Source organism: Oreochromis aureus, linkage group 18, assembly GCF_013358895.1.
Source record: "Oreochromis aureus strain Israel breed Guangdong linkage group 18, ZZ_aureus, whole genome shotgun sequence".
NCBI lineage: Eukaryota > Metazoa > Chordata > Actinopteri > Cichliformes > Cichlidae > Oreochromis > Oreochromis aureus.
This window is the reverse complement of record NC_052959.1, coordinates 18,613,713-18,634,242: the sequence shown is the minus strand read 5'-3', so window position 1 is coordinate 18,634,242 and position 20,530 is coordinate 18,613,713. Positions and strand designations below refer to the sequence as shown.

At 40.7% G+C, this 20,530-nt stretch overlaps 3 protein-coding genes across 5 annotated transcripts; all 3 read left to right on the top strand.

Annotated features, from left to right (window-relative positions):
• The first annotated feature begins 2,425 nt into the window (after positions 1-2,425).
• zgc:92591 (uncharacterized protein LOC436997 homolog) lies at positions 2,426-3,028 on the top strand. The gene is made up of 2 exons (XM_031737775.2): positions 2,426-2,608; positions 2,708-3,028. Exons 1-2 carry the CDS (start codon positions 2,495-2,497, stop codon positions 2,942-2,944), a joined length of 351 nt encoding a protein of 116 aa, XP_031593635.1. The 5' UTR covers positions 2,426-2,494; the 3' UTR covers positions 2,945-3,028.
• Positions 3,029-3,167: 139 nt separating this feature from the next.
• asb10 (ankyrin repeat and SOCS box containing 10) lies at positions 3,168-12,865 on the top strand. 3 transcript variants are annotated; one of them, XM_039602753.1, is made up of 6 exons: positions 3,168-3,518; positions 3,617-3,714; positions 9,958-10,225; positions 10,657-11,161; positions 11,683-11,796; positions 12,168-12,865. In XM_039602753.1, the coding sequence occupies exons 1-6, from the start codon at positions 3,514-3,516 to the stop codon at positions 12,351-12,353; spliced, it is 1,176 nt and encodes a 391-aa protein (XP_039458687.1). In that variant the 5' UTR covers positions 3,168-3,513; the 3' UTR covers positions 12,354-12,865. The 3 variants fall into 3 exon arrangements, with proteins under 3 accessions (XP_039458687.1, XP_031593714.2, XP_039458686.1); XM_031737854.2 differs by lacking the exons at positions 3,168-3,518; positions 3,617-3,714 and adding an exon at positions 7,680-8,328; XM_039602752.1 differs by lacking the exons at positions 3,168-3,518; positions 3,617-3,714 and adding an exon at positions 8,956-9,240.
• A 1,763-nt stretch (positions 12,866-14,628) lies between these two features.
• gbx1 (gastrulation brain homeobox 1) lies at positions 14,629-17,010 on the top strand. Its single transcript, XM_031737855.2, has 2 exons — positions 14,629-15,359; positions 16,035-17,010. The coding sequence occupies exons 1-2, from the start codon at positions 14,909-14,911 to the stop codon at positions 16,547-16,549; spliced, it is 966 nt and encodes a 321-aa protein (XP_031593715.1). The 5' UTR covers positions 14,629-14,908; the 3' UTR covers positions 16,550-17,010.
• The last annotated feature ends 3,520 nt before the right edge of the window (positions 17,011-20,530 follow it).

Genomic DNA, 20,530 nt, shown 5'->3' with positions numbered 1-20,530 from the left:
CTTTTGGAGCTGGATGCTTTGCAGTTTCTGCTGTGAGGTGCAGCCCAGTATCCTGCAGGGGGAGGCTGCTGCTACCTGGGAGTGCTTTTGCCATAGAGGCATGCTTGGTCTGCAGCAATATTTAGGTGGATAGTCAGTCGCATCCACACAAATGCTCATTGTTCTCTAGCAGACAATGCAATGCAATGTTACATCATCCATCAGTGACTTTAATGTTTTAGCTGAACGCTATATATAAATTATGTATGCTTTTTGATGAGCAGATACCACTTGACAGAACTGCAGATTGAAGTTTTTTTAAAAGTAGTCCAGAGTTTTCAAGCATTAGAGAATTCAGTTGCCTTAAGCAACCTAAAGTGCCTATTTCAGAAAAAGCAAATTTACCTACATTTCGTAGACACCTATAAGGAAATAAATTGTACGTATTTAAAACGTCACCTCAAACATGTTTAATTCTGTGGAAAGCTTTGTTATGATGGAAATGAATGAGCATAACACGATGCTACGCCGTTTAGAGAGATTTGTATGTGAATCATTTGTATTCAGTTTACTTCCTGTACCTTGGAGCTCATCGATCAAACAGATAAACTGCTGGTGATACAGAAGCTAAGACCTCCAGTATGCACAAACGGATCAGACAAGATTGATAAAGCTTTCGACTGCAATTTTGTCTAACACGTTCACTAGCGTGCCAGTGCTAGGAAATATCTTATTGCTATATGGAGAAAACATTTTCCAACTAAAATCATAAAGATGCAACAATGCGGAGAATTTCAAAGAATAAAAAAGTAACCGCACTGCTTTAAAGACAAAGTCAAATGCTGATGTGTTTTTATAATCACAGTGGCTTCAAACTCGTCCTTGAATATCCTATTTAATGAATAGATCACATGCTGAAGGCCAATTTAGATGGTAAACTTTTCATTCCAGATAAAACAACAACAATACCTAGAATAAATACAGGCCTGGAGCATAAACATTTAATCTTAATCATCGGCATGAAAAGCTTACATGTATCGGGGATGGAAAGAGCCCAGGATCAAACACAAGCTTAGAGATGTAAACACGGCACTACTAAGCAAACAGCCACAATCACACATTTACACCAGCACAGACTGAAATATATTCAGTATTTAGCATCAAAAGAGAAGAGTGAAAAACCTACTATGGGCTCACTTCTATTACCTGCTACCATTAATTTGTCCTTCTGGCGGTAATAGTTGTATAACTCCTCAAATGAAAAGTTTTCCAATTCAAGTTTTTCAAAATAAACACAAAGAAAAAGGAAATGTCAACAGTTAGTTGGAATATATTCCTGTTGTACAGCAGTCCATATTTAAACACATGATTTCTGTTTGCAAATGAGAGCAGTAATCATGAAAATCATCATAAATAATGTAAGTTTTGCATTTGTAAAAGTTCAATTGAAGCATAAAATATAACATCTGATTCTGTCATGTGAAAAGGGAAGTGTCGGGAGAAGTCGAAAGGATGGATGGATGGGTGGATGGATGTGGCAGGAAACAGTCATTAGCATCACATTGGAATTTTTTTTTTTTCAATCTATCCATTCACTCTGCTATATTATCTTTAAAGCACTGGTGGAGTACAGCCACAAAGAGACTGGGCAATTAAGAGTCACCCGTGAACCTAACTTGCATATTTTAGACTGTGGGAGGAGGGTGGTGCGCTTAGGGGAAACCTACACAGGTACAAGGAGATGGCAAAGACTGCCAGCTGGCCACCTGGGGGTACCGAGCCTCTGCACCACTGTGCCCCATTAAGAGTGCAGAATTAATTTTGTCACACTAAAAAAAAGTACTACTGTGAACAAAATGAACCCTGGGCTTTGGGGCTGGGGTTAAAGCTTCAACCTTGCTCATAATGGCATGCATTTTTAATAAACACAGCCTCAGTGCGCATTAATCTATCGGAAAACTGTATAACCTTTCATGTGTGGCTGATTGTCACCTAAACACTGGATATGACTGCAAATGGAGCTCAAAGGTGTTGTTGATTACTGTTATGATGCTTAATGGCATCCACATGTTTGGTACATTTAATGACCCACGAGGCAGAAGGAAGATTAAAGTGGATTGCAATTAAATCAAAAGCAAGTATAGAAATCCGCTTTCAAGCGCATGTCGAGTCTTTAAAACTAATGCAAGTCCGCCACCCAGTGGACACCATTGTTAGGTGCAACATCCTAAATATAGAAATCTACTTCCACTTGCAAAATAAATAAATAAATAAATAAAGCCACTAAAACACAGAATACGAAGAAAAAAATAAGAATAATACTAATGTGATAAACATTCGTTCTCATGGTCAGTTTTTGGCTATACTTTGATGTCTATCAGTCTAGCCTACAGAAGCAAACCAGGTGAAGTAAATTAATCACTAATTAAGGCACGCTACATAAACAGCTGCCCGTCAGCCAAGATTGGGAAAACCGCTCCTGAATAAGTGGATATAGCAGTTTTGACTGGTTAACATGACTAACGACGCATCCAAAAAGAAGGGGAAGAGTTCAACTGAGAAAAAAGCCAAAAGAAAAGCCAAAAGAAGAGAGACTTACGCGATGTACATCTATAAAGTTTTGAAACAGGTGGGTGAAGAAGAAGAAAGGCGCAACGAACCTTATGGCTGCCTCGGTTTTCTTTGTCCTCTAATTAAATGGCATGGCAACCCTTCTTCCTGCCCTCAGGTTCATCCGGACACGGGGATTTCGAGCAGAGCCATGAGCATCATGAACTCCTTCGTCAATGACCTGTTCGAGAGGATTGCCACAGAAGCGTCCCGCCTGGCTCAGTACAACAAGCGCTCCACCATCACCAGCAGAGAGGTGCAAACTGCGGTGAGGCTGCTGCTGCCCGGGGAGCTGGCTAAACACGCCGTGTCTGAGGGAACCAAGGCCGTCACCAAGTACACCAGCTCCAAGTGAAAACTTCCAGTGCGTTATGATGAGGAATTTAAACTTGAGAGTTGGCATTTTGAAAGCTGGTCATTAAAATAATTCACAAAGCAATGGTTTTATTTCTTTTTTCCTCCCCCAATAAAGTAAAGCCATCAAGGCTGGTGTTGCCACTAGATGGGGTAATTGCATCTGTCTCGTTCAGATGCACCTTCAAAGGGGACTTTTGTGTGTTTCAGCCTTGCATAAGTTGTGTACCGCAGTGTGATGGCAAACTAGAAACTACAGAAATTACTCATTTGGAAGCCAGTAGCACTCCCCCATTTAAATATTAAAACCTGCCTTTCACCTTCTTGATAACTATTAGTAAAAACCAATAAAGTCAATGCAGCAGCAATAACCCTTTAGAAGTTATACCGTAGCAATCCATTAGTGCACTGAACGCTATCATGTTTTGTCGGGGAGCTTGAACATTTCTCTCTATATCAAGAATGTCCAAATTAAGACGCTCGCAATCAAGCTCTTACCACAATGCTTTAATTCACCATAAGCAAACATAGTGTGGTAGAGGTCTGCCATTTTCCACCAGTATAGTCTGAATGATGTATGGATGTATATGTCTGCTGGATGCTGTCCATAACAAACCTATTGAAAGCATGGTTCTGATTAAAACATGACATCACACTTTCTTTCTGATTACAGGCAGATTACAGATGCAGATTACAGCAGCAGCACGCACAGGTGGGCACTTGAACAGGTGTCTCCAGCGTTACCATGTAAACTTGAACTTGAACTGCCAGGTAATATCGCCTTGTTTTTTTTTAACCTATACTTTCTTTAATGATTAAAGACCTCATAGTCTGTACGCCCACAAATAATAGTCTCTTTTTCACTTCAGACATCGTCATCATCATCGTCATAACAGTTTCAATATTGTCAGAAGCACCTGGGCGGTTGTAATTATGAAAAGTGCGAAAATTAGCTAAACTATAGCTTAGCTAGCTAGCAAGTCATCCTGTTAACCCTGACGACGATGAAAGAAGGAAGGAAGGTTTATTTAACATGTGTGAGTGTTTGCTGCCAGGTACTGAAACAAAAAAAAGTGTCTTTGGTTTTGGTCACTAATCATTTGAACTCATTTCCGGATTGCATTGTGTCTGTCCAGCTACCAGAAAGTAGAAGAAAAAAAAAAACAAAGTAAAAGAAATAATTTTTAAAAATTATTTCTGAAGTTTTGTCCATCATGATAATGGGAAAAAATGAGATCATAATTTTATAAAATAATATATATAGAGAGAGAGCAATTACTCAATAGAAGGAAAACTTAACAAAGAAAAAAAATAATGTCCAAAGTTATATTTTTTTTATTCGCCTGGTATAAATCTTTTTGAAATATAGAAATATCTTCAAAACAAAGATTAGTGGTGTTTTTCATATAAGTTTCGAAGTTTGGTATTGTGTCAATTTTTTTTTTTTTTGCTGTTTTTGACTAAATACACACTACTGTGTTTACTTATATTTTAAAATACAGCAATCTTTTCACTTATGGTGAAGTTCATACAAACCCCTGCAAGATCTTTATCTGGCTAGGTCATCCTTAAAATTGAAATATTTATAAACTAACAGAGGAGATAAAGCAACACTGTGTCCTTGTTATGCATTATAATCAGGTTTTTAAGAGACAGCACCATCAGCTGAATGCTACTTGATTACAGGATAATGACACTAGCGTTTGCACCAGTTCAATCTGCATAAAGCGGCGGAACTGATAAAGGTCTCTCTAATTAGGATGGTGTTTACATCGGGCTTTACATACACCTATTAGACTGCACTTATCAACATCCTACAAAGCCAGACTTACTGTGATAATGCAGGTTGCGTGCGACTCCCGCCACTGACTGTTATTGTTGAGATACCATCTCAGATATTTCCTAGTATTCTTGGTAATGATATGAAATCTACAGATGTTATTATGAGGGTGATACGGCCTTTAATGGCAGTGACTTTGTTCATAATAATCGTGGCCATTTAGGTTTTGTGTCTTGCACTCTTCCCCATATCCCCTCTCATGCCCATGCCTAGTAGTAGTCATCGCTGTCTCCTTTAGGCAGACTGCTATGAACACATTATGGATGGGTGCATTAGTGAGTGATGCAGAGCCTGGGATGACTTGCCTTGTTTTCATGTGAGAGTGCATCATTAGAAAATGTTCCACTTGGCAGGGAAGCGCGTATTAACTGCAACCGCAATGAAATGAGGTTGTGATAGATGGTTAAAGTTATACAGGACTATTAGGTTGAAATATGAACCTCTCAATTGTCATGATGAAACAGAGGGCTATTTGCGTGGTGATCAGTGCATTGAGAGACAATTGGAATCTGCAAAGACCCATACAATACATTATAGGTAGTGGGCTAAGGGCTGAAAGAATACAGAAAAAGTAATCATGCTTCCACTGAATGGTCTGGGGCTACTGTTCAATTCAAGGCTCTATAAATTCATTTAGGTTCTTCACCAACATCTCAAGCATTGTGATGAGATTTGAGGAAAATTTGCAAACAGGAAACCTCGCCTAAGCCCAGTTGTAGACTTTTATGTGTCACATGTATAGAAGCAAAGCATTGCTGATTAGTTATCCAAGATGTTTAATGGCATGAAATATGCAAAGCAGATTGTGTGTGCCTAGCTTAATACGACTGGATGGACTACAGTGTGATGCAAAGAAAATTAGAACAAGTGAGCCCGGATTAAAATCGGAACCTGCAGAAAATACATACAGTAAATGCAACAGCTAGCTTGTCTTTAGATAATGTCAATAACCAATTAAACTTGTCTATCGTCTCTTATCACGACCTGAATGCAAACTTCATGGCAGAGACGTGTGCTGAAATGTGTATCTAGCGTATTAACCAGCACAGAGTTGCTCAAGCACTGATCTCGCTTTTTCTGATAGGAATAACATGAAATAACACATAAACCACTAAGATAAGAAACACCTGATGGATAATTGATCCGTGTCTAAACTTGAACTGTCTTTCTGACTCTCTTAAACTAACAGCAGAGCCAATTGCAAACCCATTAGCATTTAATATTACTGTAATTACTGTGTACATTTCATTATGTTCCCAGTATATTAAATGACTGCTCAGTGTGGAGGGGGGGGCTATAGTTTAATTTCTTTCTGTAGTACTGTGGCACACAGTACTCAAAATAGCATTAAGAGCCTCATAATCAGAGGGAACTAATTGCCTATGATTGCATAAATGAAGTGCCTCGCTCTCATCAGGGCCGTTGCTGATGTCCAGCCTCTTACTGACTGCCTTGGGATAGGAAGGTGGTTGACCACAATGCAGAAAGCCTTGGAGAAGCAGCTACTGGTGGGTAATGTGAGGAAACCATAGATTTAATATGTCCACAGGGGGCTGTGAGGGCAGGGGGTGTTACTGCTGCTGATGTTTTTTTTGTTATCATCAGAGTTGCCTCCGCTTCACAGAGAGAGAAAAAGGGGAAAAAAAGGAAACACGAATGCCCACCATTTGAGAAATGAATTTATCGAAGTGGCTGTCTTTTTCCCCATTAGTAAGTGTTTAGTTCAGCGTTTTAAATAATTGCGTTACCAGGAATGATATTTAAAATACATTTGGGAGTCAATGAGGCGGGAAAGTGCCTACATGTTTTGCTGATGACACCCGGGCCATTTGGAAGACATCAAAGTAGAGAGGAGGTAGCCCAGATGCATATTATAAACTCATTATGTATATCATTTAAAAGGATGTACTCCAGCCGCAAAAACAATATTCCTAGTCTCTCTCTGGTAATGTGTGTTTTCAAAGTTGAAACTCTTACTCGCCTTCAGTTTAATGTGGCATCTATTACCAACTGTAACATAAAATAAATGACCTTGATTTCCATACCAGAACAGTCGTTAAGGTATAGATGAGATGCGGCTCTGCTTCTGTGTTTTCGAGTAGAAAAGAAGGTAAAACCTCTTCACCAATATCGCGTTTTCCTCCACCTGTGGCGCAAACTTTGTTTTCCGCAGAGCTTGCAGGCATCTTAATAGACTCCAACACGAAGGCGGATAAGTACACCTTAAAAAGTGTGTTTTTGATACGCAATGTATCAGATACTGCTAAAATTAGATGGTGATGCTGATGGTGTCAAACTGAAGGTCACCCTTTGAAGACATGAAATTCCATCCTTGGTGTCTACAGAGCTGTGAGATCTGTTTTGTTTTGGGGGTTTTTTGTTTTGTTTTTTTTTCTGGGTAGAATTTCTACAACTGGAAAATGGTTGTTCATCAGTCAAAAGAGATGTTTGTCAGATGCCTAGCGAGTAGGCTTAAGAGGCTTAATTATGTGCCGTCCCTCCGCCATCAGAACACTACACGTGGGGCAGAGTGACACAGCGGTTGCCAGTCATTCAGCCTAATGTTCTAATGCAGGGAGCCATGTGGATACATAAAATCCATTAAAGCTCTTGGAAAAAAAATACTGAGCTGAAAAAGGCATTCTGCTAGCTACTCAGGGGCTTACAAATAGGGCATTCTTATTTGCTCTTCCTCTAAGAAAAATGTCATGGCAAAATCTGTCCTTACAGGTCTGGAGATTTTTTATTTTTTAACATGTTTTTTTTGTTTTTTTTTGTTAAAACAATGACGGTGAACAGTGCACAAAAAGGTTCACATCCACTGACTTTTCAGACTTATGCTCAATAAATTTAAAGTAGGGTAGTTCAGTAGTTTTTAAGCCTCCTTTTGGTAAAGTTTTGCTAAATTACATGTAATTTTAGTAAATATTGTATTACTTTTAAAACAGCATGCACTGGGTTTGATACTAGCAGACTAACAGAGAGACTTTATAACTTTGCTGGAGGCAAACAGGAGAGGTTTGAGTGGCTGCGTGTGAGACATAAAAATAGCATTTACTTGTCACGCTGCAGGGAGGGTCTCATGCCGAATACCAAAACAACTCGGTGAATCAACCCTGTGAACAGCCGGCGGGTACAAAGTGGACATCAGCCAGAGAGAGTGAAATAACAACAGAAACAGAGAGAGGGGACTTGTTAGACATAATCATACACATATCGCACAACAAGCATGTCGAGAGGCAGCTTTGTCTTCACGTCCATGGCCTTGCGTTCTCTTGAACTTGACAAGGACACGTTAGAGAGATACAAGTACAGCAAGCAACTTGCCTCTCATAATCTGAGTAGCTATATGCTGAAGAAGGAGGCCAACAACAGAGCACTGCTGAAGTCCCTGCCACCAGCTGTCTGCCACGATGTGGTCATCCACAATGCTTTGTATACAGGAGACCTGGAGGCTATGCAGCACTTTTTTCCTAGAGGATCCACAGCAAACCTCATCATTGAGCCACAGGGAGGGGAAATGCGCTGGGCTGCCAGAGGGGAAGGTAAGAGACAACATCCATCTTCATCAGTGATCTAAGAAGTCGCATGAATTGGACTGTATTTTCTCGAGATTGGCAACCAAAATCAGAAGTATGGTTTCAACACAACAGATATTTCCTGTGATTTCACGAAAAAAATAAAGGCAAAAACATATAAAGAAATCACTGCTGTGCATTGCTGAGCAACCTGCATCTGGCACCTCTCGCTTGATAAATCAATGCAATATTTATAGCCACAGAACCCGAAGAGATATTTATAGAAACCATCATATGCCCACCACATAATCAGACCTGAGAGTCATCTGTTTGTTCTCTGCAACAGGACAATCCATTAGATTCAGTTGTGACCCTTCCATTGAAGACTGAGTCAGTGTCCGCTTTTAATAACTTGTTTCGTCACTGGAAAAACATCATGAAGGACTTTTTTTGTTGTAGCTAAAATGATGTGTCACTTCTAATTTCTTAGACTGCAAAACTGTATTAGCTGGATAATTAGGCAGGTTACATGCGATGCACAGTCATTGGCTCTCATGCCACTGGTTCAAAGGGTCAAGCACAATATCACATAACACCTCCCTGAAATAGCCCTGTCTGCACAAACAACCTGCATAAGTGGTGCTTCAGGAGAAACCTCACAACTAACACATTTTAAAAACAAACTAGTTCGCTGTAATATGGCTTACGTAGCACCTAGAATGAAGTGGCGCAAACAAAAGAAATACAGAGAAGATGTGATCGCCACAGCCAAGGCCACAGGTTGTATCCTGCAGTTCTGGAACTCTTTGCTCGTGGGCGATGAGCTGACTATCCTCGGTATCGTGGATGATGATGAGTATGGCTACCTTATTGATGCAATTTATGACACCAGCAACTTGGAGGAGTGGAAGAACTTTAGATTTAACTACAGAGGCCTGAGTAGGTCCTTGATTTTTATGTTTAATCTTGCTGATGCAAGATTAAACTAGATTTTGATGAAACATGTTATCATGAGTACATTAAGATGTTACACTATACCAGGGATGTCAAATTACATTGAGGGTTACATACAGTCCACTTTGATTTTAAGTGGGCGAGACGGGGGAAACGCAACTTTGTCAGTGTAAGGATGTTTAACCAAACATCTGATCCCAGAGGTACCTTGATATAAGATAAAGAAGTGTAGTTTCAACACCACAACTCAGTTTTTCTGCATGATAAATGTGTAAAAGTACAGAAAAATGCCTGGTGGCTCAGACTATCATGTATTTAAAAACCTAAAGTTTTTGTTCCACTGAAAGTTTTCTTTTTTAACCAAGATTTCTATAGTAGAAAATAAAAAACAGGTACTTCTGTCATTTCATTCTTTATCTATTACTTAACTATGTCTATTAGTTTATAGCAGGAAAAGCTGTAAAACATAAAAATACAGTTAAAAATCCAAAAATGTCCTCCCTTTCTAATACTTTCCAAAAGCCATCCACCGGGCTGGATTGAAGTGTTTACCATACCTATTCTGGCCCCCAGGCCTTATTTTTGACACCCCTGCTGTATACTATATCTGCTGAAGCATATATGTGACATGTATACTTTGACAGTCTTCCTATGGGTTGAGTTCAATGTTGTCTTCATGACACTTTTGCTCCCTGTTGGCAGGACTGTGGTCACTGACTTATGAGCAGGAGCTGACGACACCGCTTCACATCACAGCTGGTCGAGGCTTCACGGACTGCCTGAGGCTCCTGCTGCAGCGCAGAGCAGATGTTGACCTAGCACCTGGCGGCACCACTGCGCTGCACGAGGCTTGTGAAAACTGCCAACCAGAGTGTGCCAAACTCTTGCTGATGCACGGTGCCAATGCCAATGCTGTCTCAGAGGACGGCCTTATGCCTTTGCATGTTTGTACAAGCCATGAATCCCTTGAGTAAGTGAAATCCAGTAAAACTATGTAAGGGTATTTCCATTCCTCATCTAGTGCAGTCAGTCTTAAACACCAGTACTTGAATTTGTATCCTTGTAGCTGCAAGGTTATATAAGAGCAAACAAAACCCCTGAGTATATTTACCTGAGCAAAAGGTGTATTTATTGCAGAGTAAACATTTTGTTATGTCTGTCATTTCCTCCTTCAGGAGTTACATATTCCAGGAGCAGGAGGTGAAGCTACAAGTGACAGTAAAATATATTAAATGTGGGACTGCTGCTGCCCCTAGTTGTAAATTTTGCTGTAATATAACCAGCTGACAAAAAAATATACCAAGCATAATGCATTAGAATGCCTTTGAATCTGAAAGAGAAAAAAAAAATCTAAAGTGTAGGAACAACTGATCTACCTGATTCTATTAATCCTGTCTGCAGATGTGCCAAGTATCTCCTTCAGTATGGAGCTGCAATCAACGGCTGCACTGTAGATGAATATGACACTCCTCTCCATGTGGCTGCCAGGAATGGCCTCCCAGACCACACTGAGCTGTACCTGCGTCATGGAGCTGCTGTGGACAAACAGAACTATGAGGGTCTCACCTCCCTCAATTCTGCTTGCTCACAGCCCCAGGAGGCACAGGACCTCCGTAATTATTTCAAGGTGTGTCAGATACTGATAAACGCAGGGGCCAACATCCACACTGAGGAACAGGACAAACGCACTCCTTTGCACATGGCCTGTAAGAATGCGAACCCAGACATAGTGGATCTACTGCTGGAAAATGGGGCCAGTGTTAACAACATGGACTATGGAGGTGAAGCTCCGATGCACAACATCCTGAAGGTGGTGGCCTACAAGATTTCCCATAGTCCCGAGAGGATTGTCCGCTCTCTGCTCAACCACGGCTCCATTCGGGTGTGGCCCGGTGCTCTTCCGAAGGTAGGGACCCAAATGCTTGAATATTACATGGAATTAGAATAAAACGTGTGCAGAAGCATGCTATCACGGCTACAGCATACACCAATTATTCATCAAGGTGGCTCATTTTGCATAATTAGCAAGTACTGCACATGTAACACCTTGACTAAGATTTCTTTGAAACACTACACTGTTCCTTGCGATATTCCAGACTTCACAACTTCACATTCAAATCATTACCATCTCATGGCACAACATGAAGTGTTGCACTCTCAGCGGGAAACAGACTACAACTATCAGTGAACCCACGTGCACTACACAAAATGCCTGGTTCCTAATTAGGCAAGTGTTAATAGGAGATTAATTAGCACTAATTGCATAATTTCCAGTTAAACCCCTGGAGGGAAGACCAATCTGTTCATTTCACAAGTGTTTAATTACTTTATTTCTTCAGTTCTATGGAGTCACATGCTTGCTCATGAACTTAAATGTTGATTGTATAAATCGTACTGCTTTGCTCTGAGTTGTGATGCACCTTGCAGGTTTTGATGCACTGCTCCAAATCGCCACGCACCATTGAGGTTCTCCTGAATGCCTACAGTCACCTCAAAGTCACGGACACCTGGGTTGAGTCTGTGTCAGAAGAGGTGTTTAAGGCAAGCTTTTTAAATGTGAAATTATGAATTAGGTTTACCATTTTTATTTTATTATTATTAATTTGTTTAGTAAAATGTTTTATTCTTCATTGTCTTTAAATGAATACTTTTAAAGTGACCCATCTCAGCCGTTTAGGTAGAGAAAAATATTGTAGTTTCTTTATAAATATGAGGGCTTTTAAAAATGAAAAGAACATTAAATAATTTATTTTTATTTTATATTCAGAAAGAGATTTTTTTTAATCATTCATTTTTAAATATAAGCTGATTGCAAAACTAAACTCAGAATATCATAGCATCGATATAGAGCCATCAATCAAGTATCAGTTCATCAGTTAAATCTATTTTTTGTGTGTTTCTGTCCAAAAAAGGAATACAAAGAATTTTATGAGTCAGTCTTCTCCCTGGAAATGACTCCTCGCTCCCTGCAACACTTGGCTCGCTGCAGCCTCAGGAAATTCCTGGAAGGCCGGGTACACAAAGTGGTCCCAAAGCTCGATCTGCCCAAGTTCATCAAGAACTACCTTCTCCTGGATTTCAGAGGATACATTCACTAAAAGTGCAATCTGAGTGTGAATCTGTGTACCAAATATCGATGGTGATAAAAGTCCAACAATGTGAATCAATACGCAGATTTTTTAGGGTGCATGCTGCCACACAAGATTTTCAGGAGGCAGACGCAGAGTCGTTTGCTGTCATGTTTTGATCCATGTCTCGGCGCAGAAACACGTTTGGTGTTGCACCACAAGAGGGCGCTACAGACTAGAATTAATAAATTATGCAGTGGGGCTGCAGCTGTATTGTTTTATATTTTCTTTACTTTTTTTGATCACTTTTTCTTTTTTTCTTACTTTTACACTTTAATTTAAAAAGGACGACTTGTTTTAAATTGTATACATAATTATTATCATAGGTCAGCGCTAGGGAGCATAGTAATTATGTTTTTTCACATGGAGGATTGCCATCAAAATATTTGCATTAATCGTTTGATTCACCGAGATGCCTGTAATTATATATATGAATAAAACAGGCTTGAAATGAAAATAAAGTTTTCCACCACTGCTGCATGATCGGGTCATTGTTCTTTTCATGTTTCATGTTTTTATATTTTTCTGTCATGTTTTTGCTTGTAGTCATTTTTCTCTCTCTCAGTGTTTACTGGTTGTTTTGTCATTGCCGCGTTTTTCTGGAAATTAGTAATTTATAACACAAAAATATTTTAGGAAGCACCGGTATCCAAACCAGTATGCCCTCAAAAATTAAAAATTGAAATCAAATAAACAGAAATATGTTGAATAACTTTTAGAGATATTTGAATGTGTGTTGTGAAATTATTTTTAGATTTGGTTTAGGAGATTAGAACGGCACAGGCGGAAAAAAAAAAGAGCGCTTCTTCTATTCCATCACTTACTGGGTGGAAAAGTTTAGATGGAGACGATCTGGACCTTTTTAAAATTATTACACGGGGGGGGGACAGCTTTAATGTGAATTTACAGACAGCAGATAGAGGTTCGGTATCATTTTTATATCCCTGCCGTATAAAACTTTTTTTAGTCATAAAGAGGTTGAGAACACAGGCCCTATTTTAACACAGTTTTGATTGGTCTTTAAGAAAAGAAACAGGCAATTACAGAATTTCGTTCACAAAGCGCGCAAAGAGCAGCAATGTAAACTCAGAATAACACGAAAAAGAAAGGAAGACGAGCTCGGCAAATGGTTTCAGTAGATCAAAGCGAGGTGCTGCTGAAGTCACTTGCAATTATAAGAATTAGCCTGCCCTGGCCCTCCACTGCTAATCAGAGTCGGTGGTGATATGTTTATGTCCTCATGCAATCAGACGACCAGTTGGAGAGCCCGGGCACCCAGGACTCAATAGGGCTAATCATCATCAGTTCCCATTGCCATTTAAAAGGTGAGATGATCTGCGATTAAACCAGTGCTTAAGAAAAGAGATTTTTTTTCTTCCCACCCCATGCGACTTTGATCAGGGACAAATTACTTTTCCAAAAGCGCACAGTAAAATTAGTGCTTTATTTAGTGTCTAAAAAAAAAAAGGAAAAAATCACAAGTTGTTTTAATTGGCATATGGCCAGCAAAAGAGATTAAAGTTTATAGATTTATAGATTTAGATTTGGGGATTAGTGACTTTAGCCACTGTGAGTCTGTGTCCACACTGAAGTTGACCTCACAAACGGCTTTTATCTTAATCTAATTTCGCACGCAGCATCTCTCTCTCTCTCTCTCTCTCTCTCTCTCTCTCTCGCTTGCTCTCTCTCCGGGGAGCGATTGTCGTGGCACTTCTTCTTTCTGAAGCCAAACGCATTGTTTTTAGCCGCGGAGAATGGGAGAAACATCTGCCTCTCCTCCCTCCCGACTCTGATGCCCATCGGTCCCAATATTTCAACAAAAGCCACCGTTGTTTTATGCTGTCCCTTGAATCCAGAGTAATTACTTATCATCAATCAAAATTAATAATAGCTGATTGGGTTGGTGTGGTCAACGATTATAGAAGGGGAAGGGCTGGAACAGTCTCTCACACCGTTTTGCAGTCAATGGTGAACCTGGCAAAAGGGGAGGAGGGCTTGAGGGGGGGTGGATGAGGGGGGTGACTCGTCTATTTGGTCTCCACTGGGAAACTACCGCCTCTCAAGACGGCCAAAAAGTCAGAGGCTGAATAAGGAAATGAAGCGTAATTTGAGGAAGATGGATGAGCCCCCAGGGAAACACCCCCTTTTCATTCTTCTTGTATTGCAGATGATAACCAATGCGCTCTCGCCCTCTCTTTCCTCGCGCACACACACACTGTGCATCAGAGAGGGGTGAAGGGAGGAGTTGGAAAGAGGGGACAGATAGAAAGAGGGAGCGTGTGTTTATGTCTCAGTGTGTGACAAATAAGAGGGAAAAGGTAGCGCTGGTGCACACAACAAAGCGTCCGACTGACTGAAGCATTTAGAGCGCAGATATCCGAAGAAGAGGTCTACTTCCAGGGATGACAACACAGCAGAGGATCTACTTTCAATTCACGCTCTCTTTAAACTGAAAGTTTTGCTCGTCGTCGACGGAAGGACATTTGCTTTCAAGTTTTCACCGAACCAAAGTGTTTGCCTGCAAAATGCAGCGACCAGGCGGGCAAGGGACGGCGTTTTCAATCGATTCCCTGATAGGGACCCCTCAGCCCAGACCGGGACACCTGCTCTACACGGGCTATCCTATGTTCATGCCGTACAGACCTTTGGTTATCCCACAAGCTTTATCCCATTCCCCTTTATCGTCTGGTATACCTCCACTCGCGCCATTGGCTTCTTTTGCGGGACGACTCACCAACACGTTCTGTGCCAGTTTGGGACAGGGGGTGCCGTCCATGGTTGCGCTCACAACAACGATGCCAAGTTTCTCGGATCCCCCGGACAGTTTCTATCCACCACAAGAGCTGCCTGGTCCACGTTTAAGCGCTGCCGACCCGGGAGCAAGAAGGCAAGAAAGCCCACACTCCGAGGAGCTGCACAGCCGGGAGAAGAGCTCTGAGATGCTCAACTTCTCGGAAACTTTTCAGACAATATCAGGTAGGCTCAACCACTTCTACAACTCATTCTCTTTCATTATATTTAAGCCTCGGGGCTGCCGCGTAAAAGTGACCACTGTGCGTAAAATGCGATAAAGCGGAGATTAGTGGCCTCTTGGGTGAAGATGAATTAGCAGGTATAGTGTATATTTCTAGTTAATCTCATCTTTTCACATTTAGAGCTCTTGATTAAAAATGCATTTTACTAAATCCCGAGTATGCAGCATAGAGCGAAGCTTTATGAGGGAACTGCCGTTACAGGCACATTTGCTATTTTAAAAGGCCGTATTTGAAATGTTTTCTGAACCAGTCTTTATTATAGCATAAAACAGAGCTAAATGCCAAGAATAACTCCAGTCTATATGTGGATGCAGCATTTTCTACGTTTCTCAGTTGCAGTGGAAACTCATGGAACAACTGAGTGACCACAAACAAACCGCTGTGATGATTCAGCATGACTGATGTGATTTTTTTTCTTCTGAAATTTATTTATTTTTTTAAAAGTTCTTTCACATGATCTCTGCCAGCCTTTTTTTATTTTTTCCCAAAACACACCAAGTGTCGTCCAACGTTGTGAGACATCTGCAGCTGTCACCGCTGATTTGCGGGCTCATAAACTATAAAATCACTAAATGCGTATGTTTTCGTGTGTTCTTTGTTTATCTTCGCATTTTAGGCGAGACCAAACTCTACAGTTCAGACGACGAGAAGCTGGACCTAAAATCAGCAGACACAGTTTGCAGCGACCGAGAGGACAGCTCCGCGGACAGCGAGAACGAAAGTTTCTCGGACGGCAACAACTGCGGCGCCCTGTCCCAGAAGAGCAAACTAAAAACGGGCTCGCAGGAGGCGCTACCGACCGGCAGCTCAGCAGGGAAGAGCCGGAGGAGACGAACAGCTTTTACCAGCGAGCAGCTGCTCGAACTCGAAAAGGAGTTTCACTGTAAAAAATACCTTTCTCTGACTGAACGCTCCCAGATCGCACACGCACTCAAACTGAGCGAGGTGCAGGTGAAGATCTGGTTTCAGAACCGTAGGGCCAAGTGGAAACGGATCAAAGCGGGCAACGTCAACAACCGGTCGGGAGAACCGGTGAGAAATCCCAAAATTGTGGTCCCCATCCCGGTGCACGTCAACAGGTTCGCTGTGAGGAGTCAGCATCAACAAATAGAGCAAGGGACCAGGCCATGAACTCAGATGAAAATCAAAAAAAGAATATTATTAGAAACACTTGACTCTAGGTTCCACTGATTTGTTGAACGCATGAAGCACAAAAAGGATGATCCAATTATTTTGTCTGAGGGAGAAGAGGATTTACTCACAGACAGACCAATTATTTGGCAATATGCTCTCATTTTTATTTATTGTTTCTGTTAATATGTAAATATAAATGGGTAAAAACTGGTACAAATGAGCACTATGAGATGCGACTGTAAAGATTTTTTTAAGTATTTATATGTAGGACCAAACTGTTTTGTTGGTTATGTGCATGTCCTCATTTGGTGAAGCTATTCTGGATTAATTTTTTTGTTTGTTTGTTTTGTGTTTCGTACAATTTGTTGGAGACATTTGCATGTAACTTAAGGCGTTTTTTGTTTGGCAAGTGTAGAAACCACCTTTTAAAGCTATTTGTGGAAGAACAAAAAAAAATGTGAAGGAATTAACGACCAAACAAGAGACAACTGTAAAGTATATTGACCTAATAAATCGCTTTATACGAAAGCTGGAATCCAGGTTGAATCATTGTTATTAAAATGTAGAGCAACAGCTGTTGAAATCATTTGATTACGCTAAAATTAAAACAAAGGTGGCCTTTACTGTTTAAACATCATGAAAGATTATTGAACAAGGTCATTAAAAAAACCTACGGTCAGGCGGCTGTTTTGACTAAAAATATATCCTGATGAAACGTTGAAATTTTATCATAAAAAATATTTCTGTTCATTTTTTTGGACTTAGAAGACCTTTTTTAAAGCATATTTTTTTTTAGAGAGTTTCAGTGAGGCGTTAGAAGCACATTAATGTCTGTTTTTATGTAATTTCATAGCTCCTGCTGCACATCTGTTAGTCTTAATTCCCTGAAGTTGCAATTTCTTTTAGAATCTATTATTTTATTTTATTTTATTTTATTTTATTTTATTTTAGATACATCAAGGACCTGAGAGGTGGAGCAGTCTTTTTTAAGTAGCAGCAGCAGTGATTGATTTCTCTTTAGGAGGCCATGTTGTCTCAACTGAACTGATGGATCCTCATTAGGCTGAGCACATTCAACACTCTGTAATGAACTTCTCTATCAGTCACTGCGCCGACACAAACAGACATCAGCTCTTTCTAATCTCGTGGCGCTAAAATGTTTTTTTGTAAATCGATCCAAAAGGAACTAAATATGAACATGAAGTCATTTAATAGGACGCGTTAAAGTCCGCTTTGAAGGCATAATTTTTGGTGCTGTGTCACCTAATAGATACGATATACATTATGTATCATTTTAATCCAACTAATATCCCTCAGAAAGGTCGACATCTTTCGAGATTTACTAAAATATGAAGTATTTCATCTGTTGTTTCAATGGCCGAAGTATTTGATATTTATAAGTTTGATTTTTAATGAATGTTATGATTGTAAGAAGCTATATTGCTCCTAAAACGCTGATTTTCTTGAGGATAGATACAAAGACCTGTAGCTAGTAAATGCAATCACTCGTCTTGTATTTACAGAAACAGACCTGAGCGAATAAAAGCGGTGCTAAATGAAATCAAATCGGAAATTTTACTGTACATGCCAACAATATTAACATAATCTCTAACCAAAATAAGGTCCTATTACAGGAGGAAGGCTTGGTGTTTTTGTGAAAACTTTCATGTGCATCACGGTCCTGGGTTTACACGCTGTCTCTGAACTGCTTGCACAAAATCTTATGTTGGATTCTTTTTAAACTTTATATCAGATGGTCTTCGTGTTTCCAAAAAGATTCAGTAGACGTCAGATCACGTTTATTTATTTATCATTTGAAATATGTTAATGGGGCAGGATTCCTCAGATATCATTAATATTTCATGAAATTAAACTTTTGCCACAATAAGGTGGGTTTGGGTTTAAAAAAATAATCTCAAATAGCACCAGACATCTCTTATCATCTTTACATTTAATTTTCCTCATGCCTCTGTTGAATACACGCTTGACCTCAGAGCATAAACAGACACTTCATGACCCGGCACCCATGAGTAGTAAACTTTATTTCACCGTCCACCTCATGCATTAAGATTGTGACACTCGCATGGGGATTCAAGGAGTGATGACCGTGTGAAGGTGCAGTGGAAGTTTGATTATGGTCCAAGAGCTGACTAATATAGACGGTTATTTCCACGTCACTGTGCCAGAGTGCCACAGCTATTTCAGTCCCCATGCATGCGCTGCATGGAGGGGCTGACAATGAGGAGCCATGACAAAACTCATGATAGGCACTGGCTTCACCCTGGCTGTTATCACGGAGATCCTGCAGGTTTAGAGCTGTTAGTGTGGCAAGAAATAATATTGCTGTTATTATTAATGAATTACTAACAGGCAGAAGCTTTCTGGGGGAGAGTAATGTGTAGCAGACTTGAGTTTCTCGGGTTACTGTGTTAATCCATTCAAAGTTTCTAATAGTCTGTTCTTTTTAAGCCGCACATTCAGTAAACACTTCAATCTCGAGACTCCATATTCTGCCATTGTGCTACTTGAATCACAAATTGAAATATCAGAAGTTCTTTCCAGCAAAGACGTGTAACTATTCCCTCATTCCCACCTGCAGAGATAGAGAGAGAGGGAGAGGGAGGGAGGAAAGCGAGGGAGCTCATTACTGGCTTGGTTGTGTGAGTGTGCAGGCTGTTCAGCGCCGACTGGAGGCCTGAGTTCTTGGGAGGGTCCGGACGGTCGTGGCTACAGTGATGTATGGGCAGATGCATCAAATCGCACAAGATAAACAAGCGATGAGTTTCATCAGGGCCATCATAGCTTTAATTTGGCTGCCTAATGAGTCAGATCTAGTGGCGGAGATAAGAGTTGTCAGAGGCCCGGCTCTAATGAATTTCTTGCCACTTGTAATCAAGGTTGCCTGTCTGAGGGGGGATGATTAATGGAACCCTGGAGGATTCCCTCGGCCCTCAGCCTTCATTACAGCTAATGCATTCTCAGGCAAATTAACAGCAAAATGCAGGCAAAAGCCAACGGGGAAGGGGAGAGAAAGTAAGGGAAGAAGGAGGGAAAGGGAGAGAGTGATGGGAACAGAGCGTTTATATAAGACAAAGGAGTGAGAGGAGGGTGAAGAGGAAGATGGCACGGTGGGTATGAAGCAGCCAGGTTGGGCAGCAAGTAGGGAAAGAGAGGTCGATCACTGAGAGCATGGGGAAATGAGTATGGAGACATGGGGCAGTCAGGAAGGGCAGGGTGCAACATGGATGTACTGCTCAGACATGATGGAGCTGGAATTGATAAATGGATGTTTAAGTCTGTGGGGATTCAGGAGAGGGGAGAGGGTCAGGGCAAGAGAGGATATAATTACTGGTTAAAGAGACTGCAAGATTGAAAAGAGGAGGAAAAACAGGGAGCAACAGAACACATCCACATCAGGACAGGCAGCAAGGAACATGTAAGATAAACATTTGTTCAGTGCCACCTTGATGCAGCATTCATATCAGGACTGGGTGCATCACTCACTGCCGGTGACCTGCGGCCAAGCAGCTTCTGCATAAGGGAAGTATGGATTTAATGTTTGCAAATATGGTCTCGTCAGGTCTTTGTGTGCCCATCCATCAGCCTCAGACCCACCTCTGCAATCTCAGAGGCAATTTGTCTGAGAAGAGGTGGGCGGCAGAGAGCCCTCCTCACTGTTTAGCAAGCCCTGATGAAATATCAAAACACATGGCGGTGCAAACAAGCGCTCCAGTCTCACCACAACAAACACAAGTGGCCGGGGTCTGCCAAGACACGAGGCATAGTAATAAATTACAAGACCGATTTTTTTTTCTCCCTAGGTAAGAACAGACAAGCACTAGTTTAGGTATGTGCGAGCAAACCCTTTAAATTTTGACATTAAAGACCTTGAAGGTTTATAAATCTTAAATCTACAATTATTATTAATAAACAAAACACAAGAGTGTTACCTGATCTTGCAATAGTCCCACAGACTTC

Coding starts and splice junctions, on each gene's coding strand:
- zgc:92591 (XM_031737775.2), top strand. CDS start 2,495: ATGACTAACGACGCATCCAAAAAGAAGGGGAAGAGTTCAACTGAGAAA. Junction 2,609..2,707: donor TCTATAAAGTTTTGAAACAG/GTGGGTGAAGAA, acceptor TCCTGCCCTCAG/GTTCATCCGGACACGGGGAT.
- asb10 (XM_031737854.2), top strand. CDS start 8,013: ATGTCGAGAGGCAGCTTTGTCTTCACGTCCATGGCCTTGCGTTCTCTT. Junction 8,329..9,957: donor CTGGGCTGCCAGAGGGGAAG/GTAAGAGACAAC, acceptor CCCTGTTGGCAG/GACTGTGGTCACTGACTTAT. Junction 11,162..11,682: donor GGCCCGGTGCTCTTCCGAAG/GTAGGGACCCAA, acceptor TGCACCTTGCAG/GTTTTGATGCACTGCTCCAA.
- gbx1 (XM_031737855.2), top strand. CDS start 14,909: ATGCAGCGACCAGGCGGGCAAGGGACGGCGTTTTCAATCGATTCCCTG. Junction 15,360..16,034: donor AACTTTTCAGACAATATCAG/GTAGGCTCAACC, acceptor TTCGCATTTTAG/GCGAGACCAAACTCTACAGT.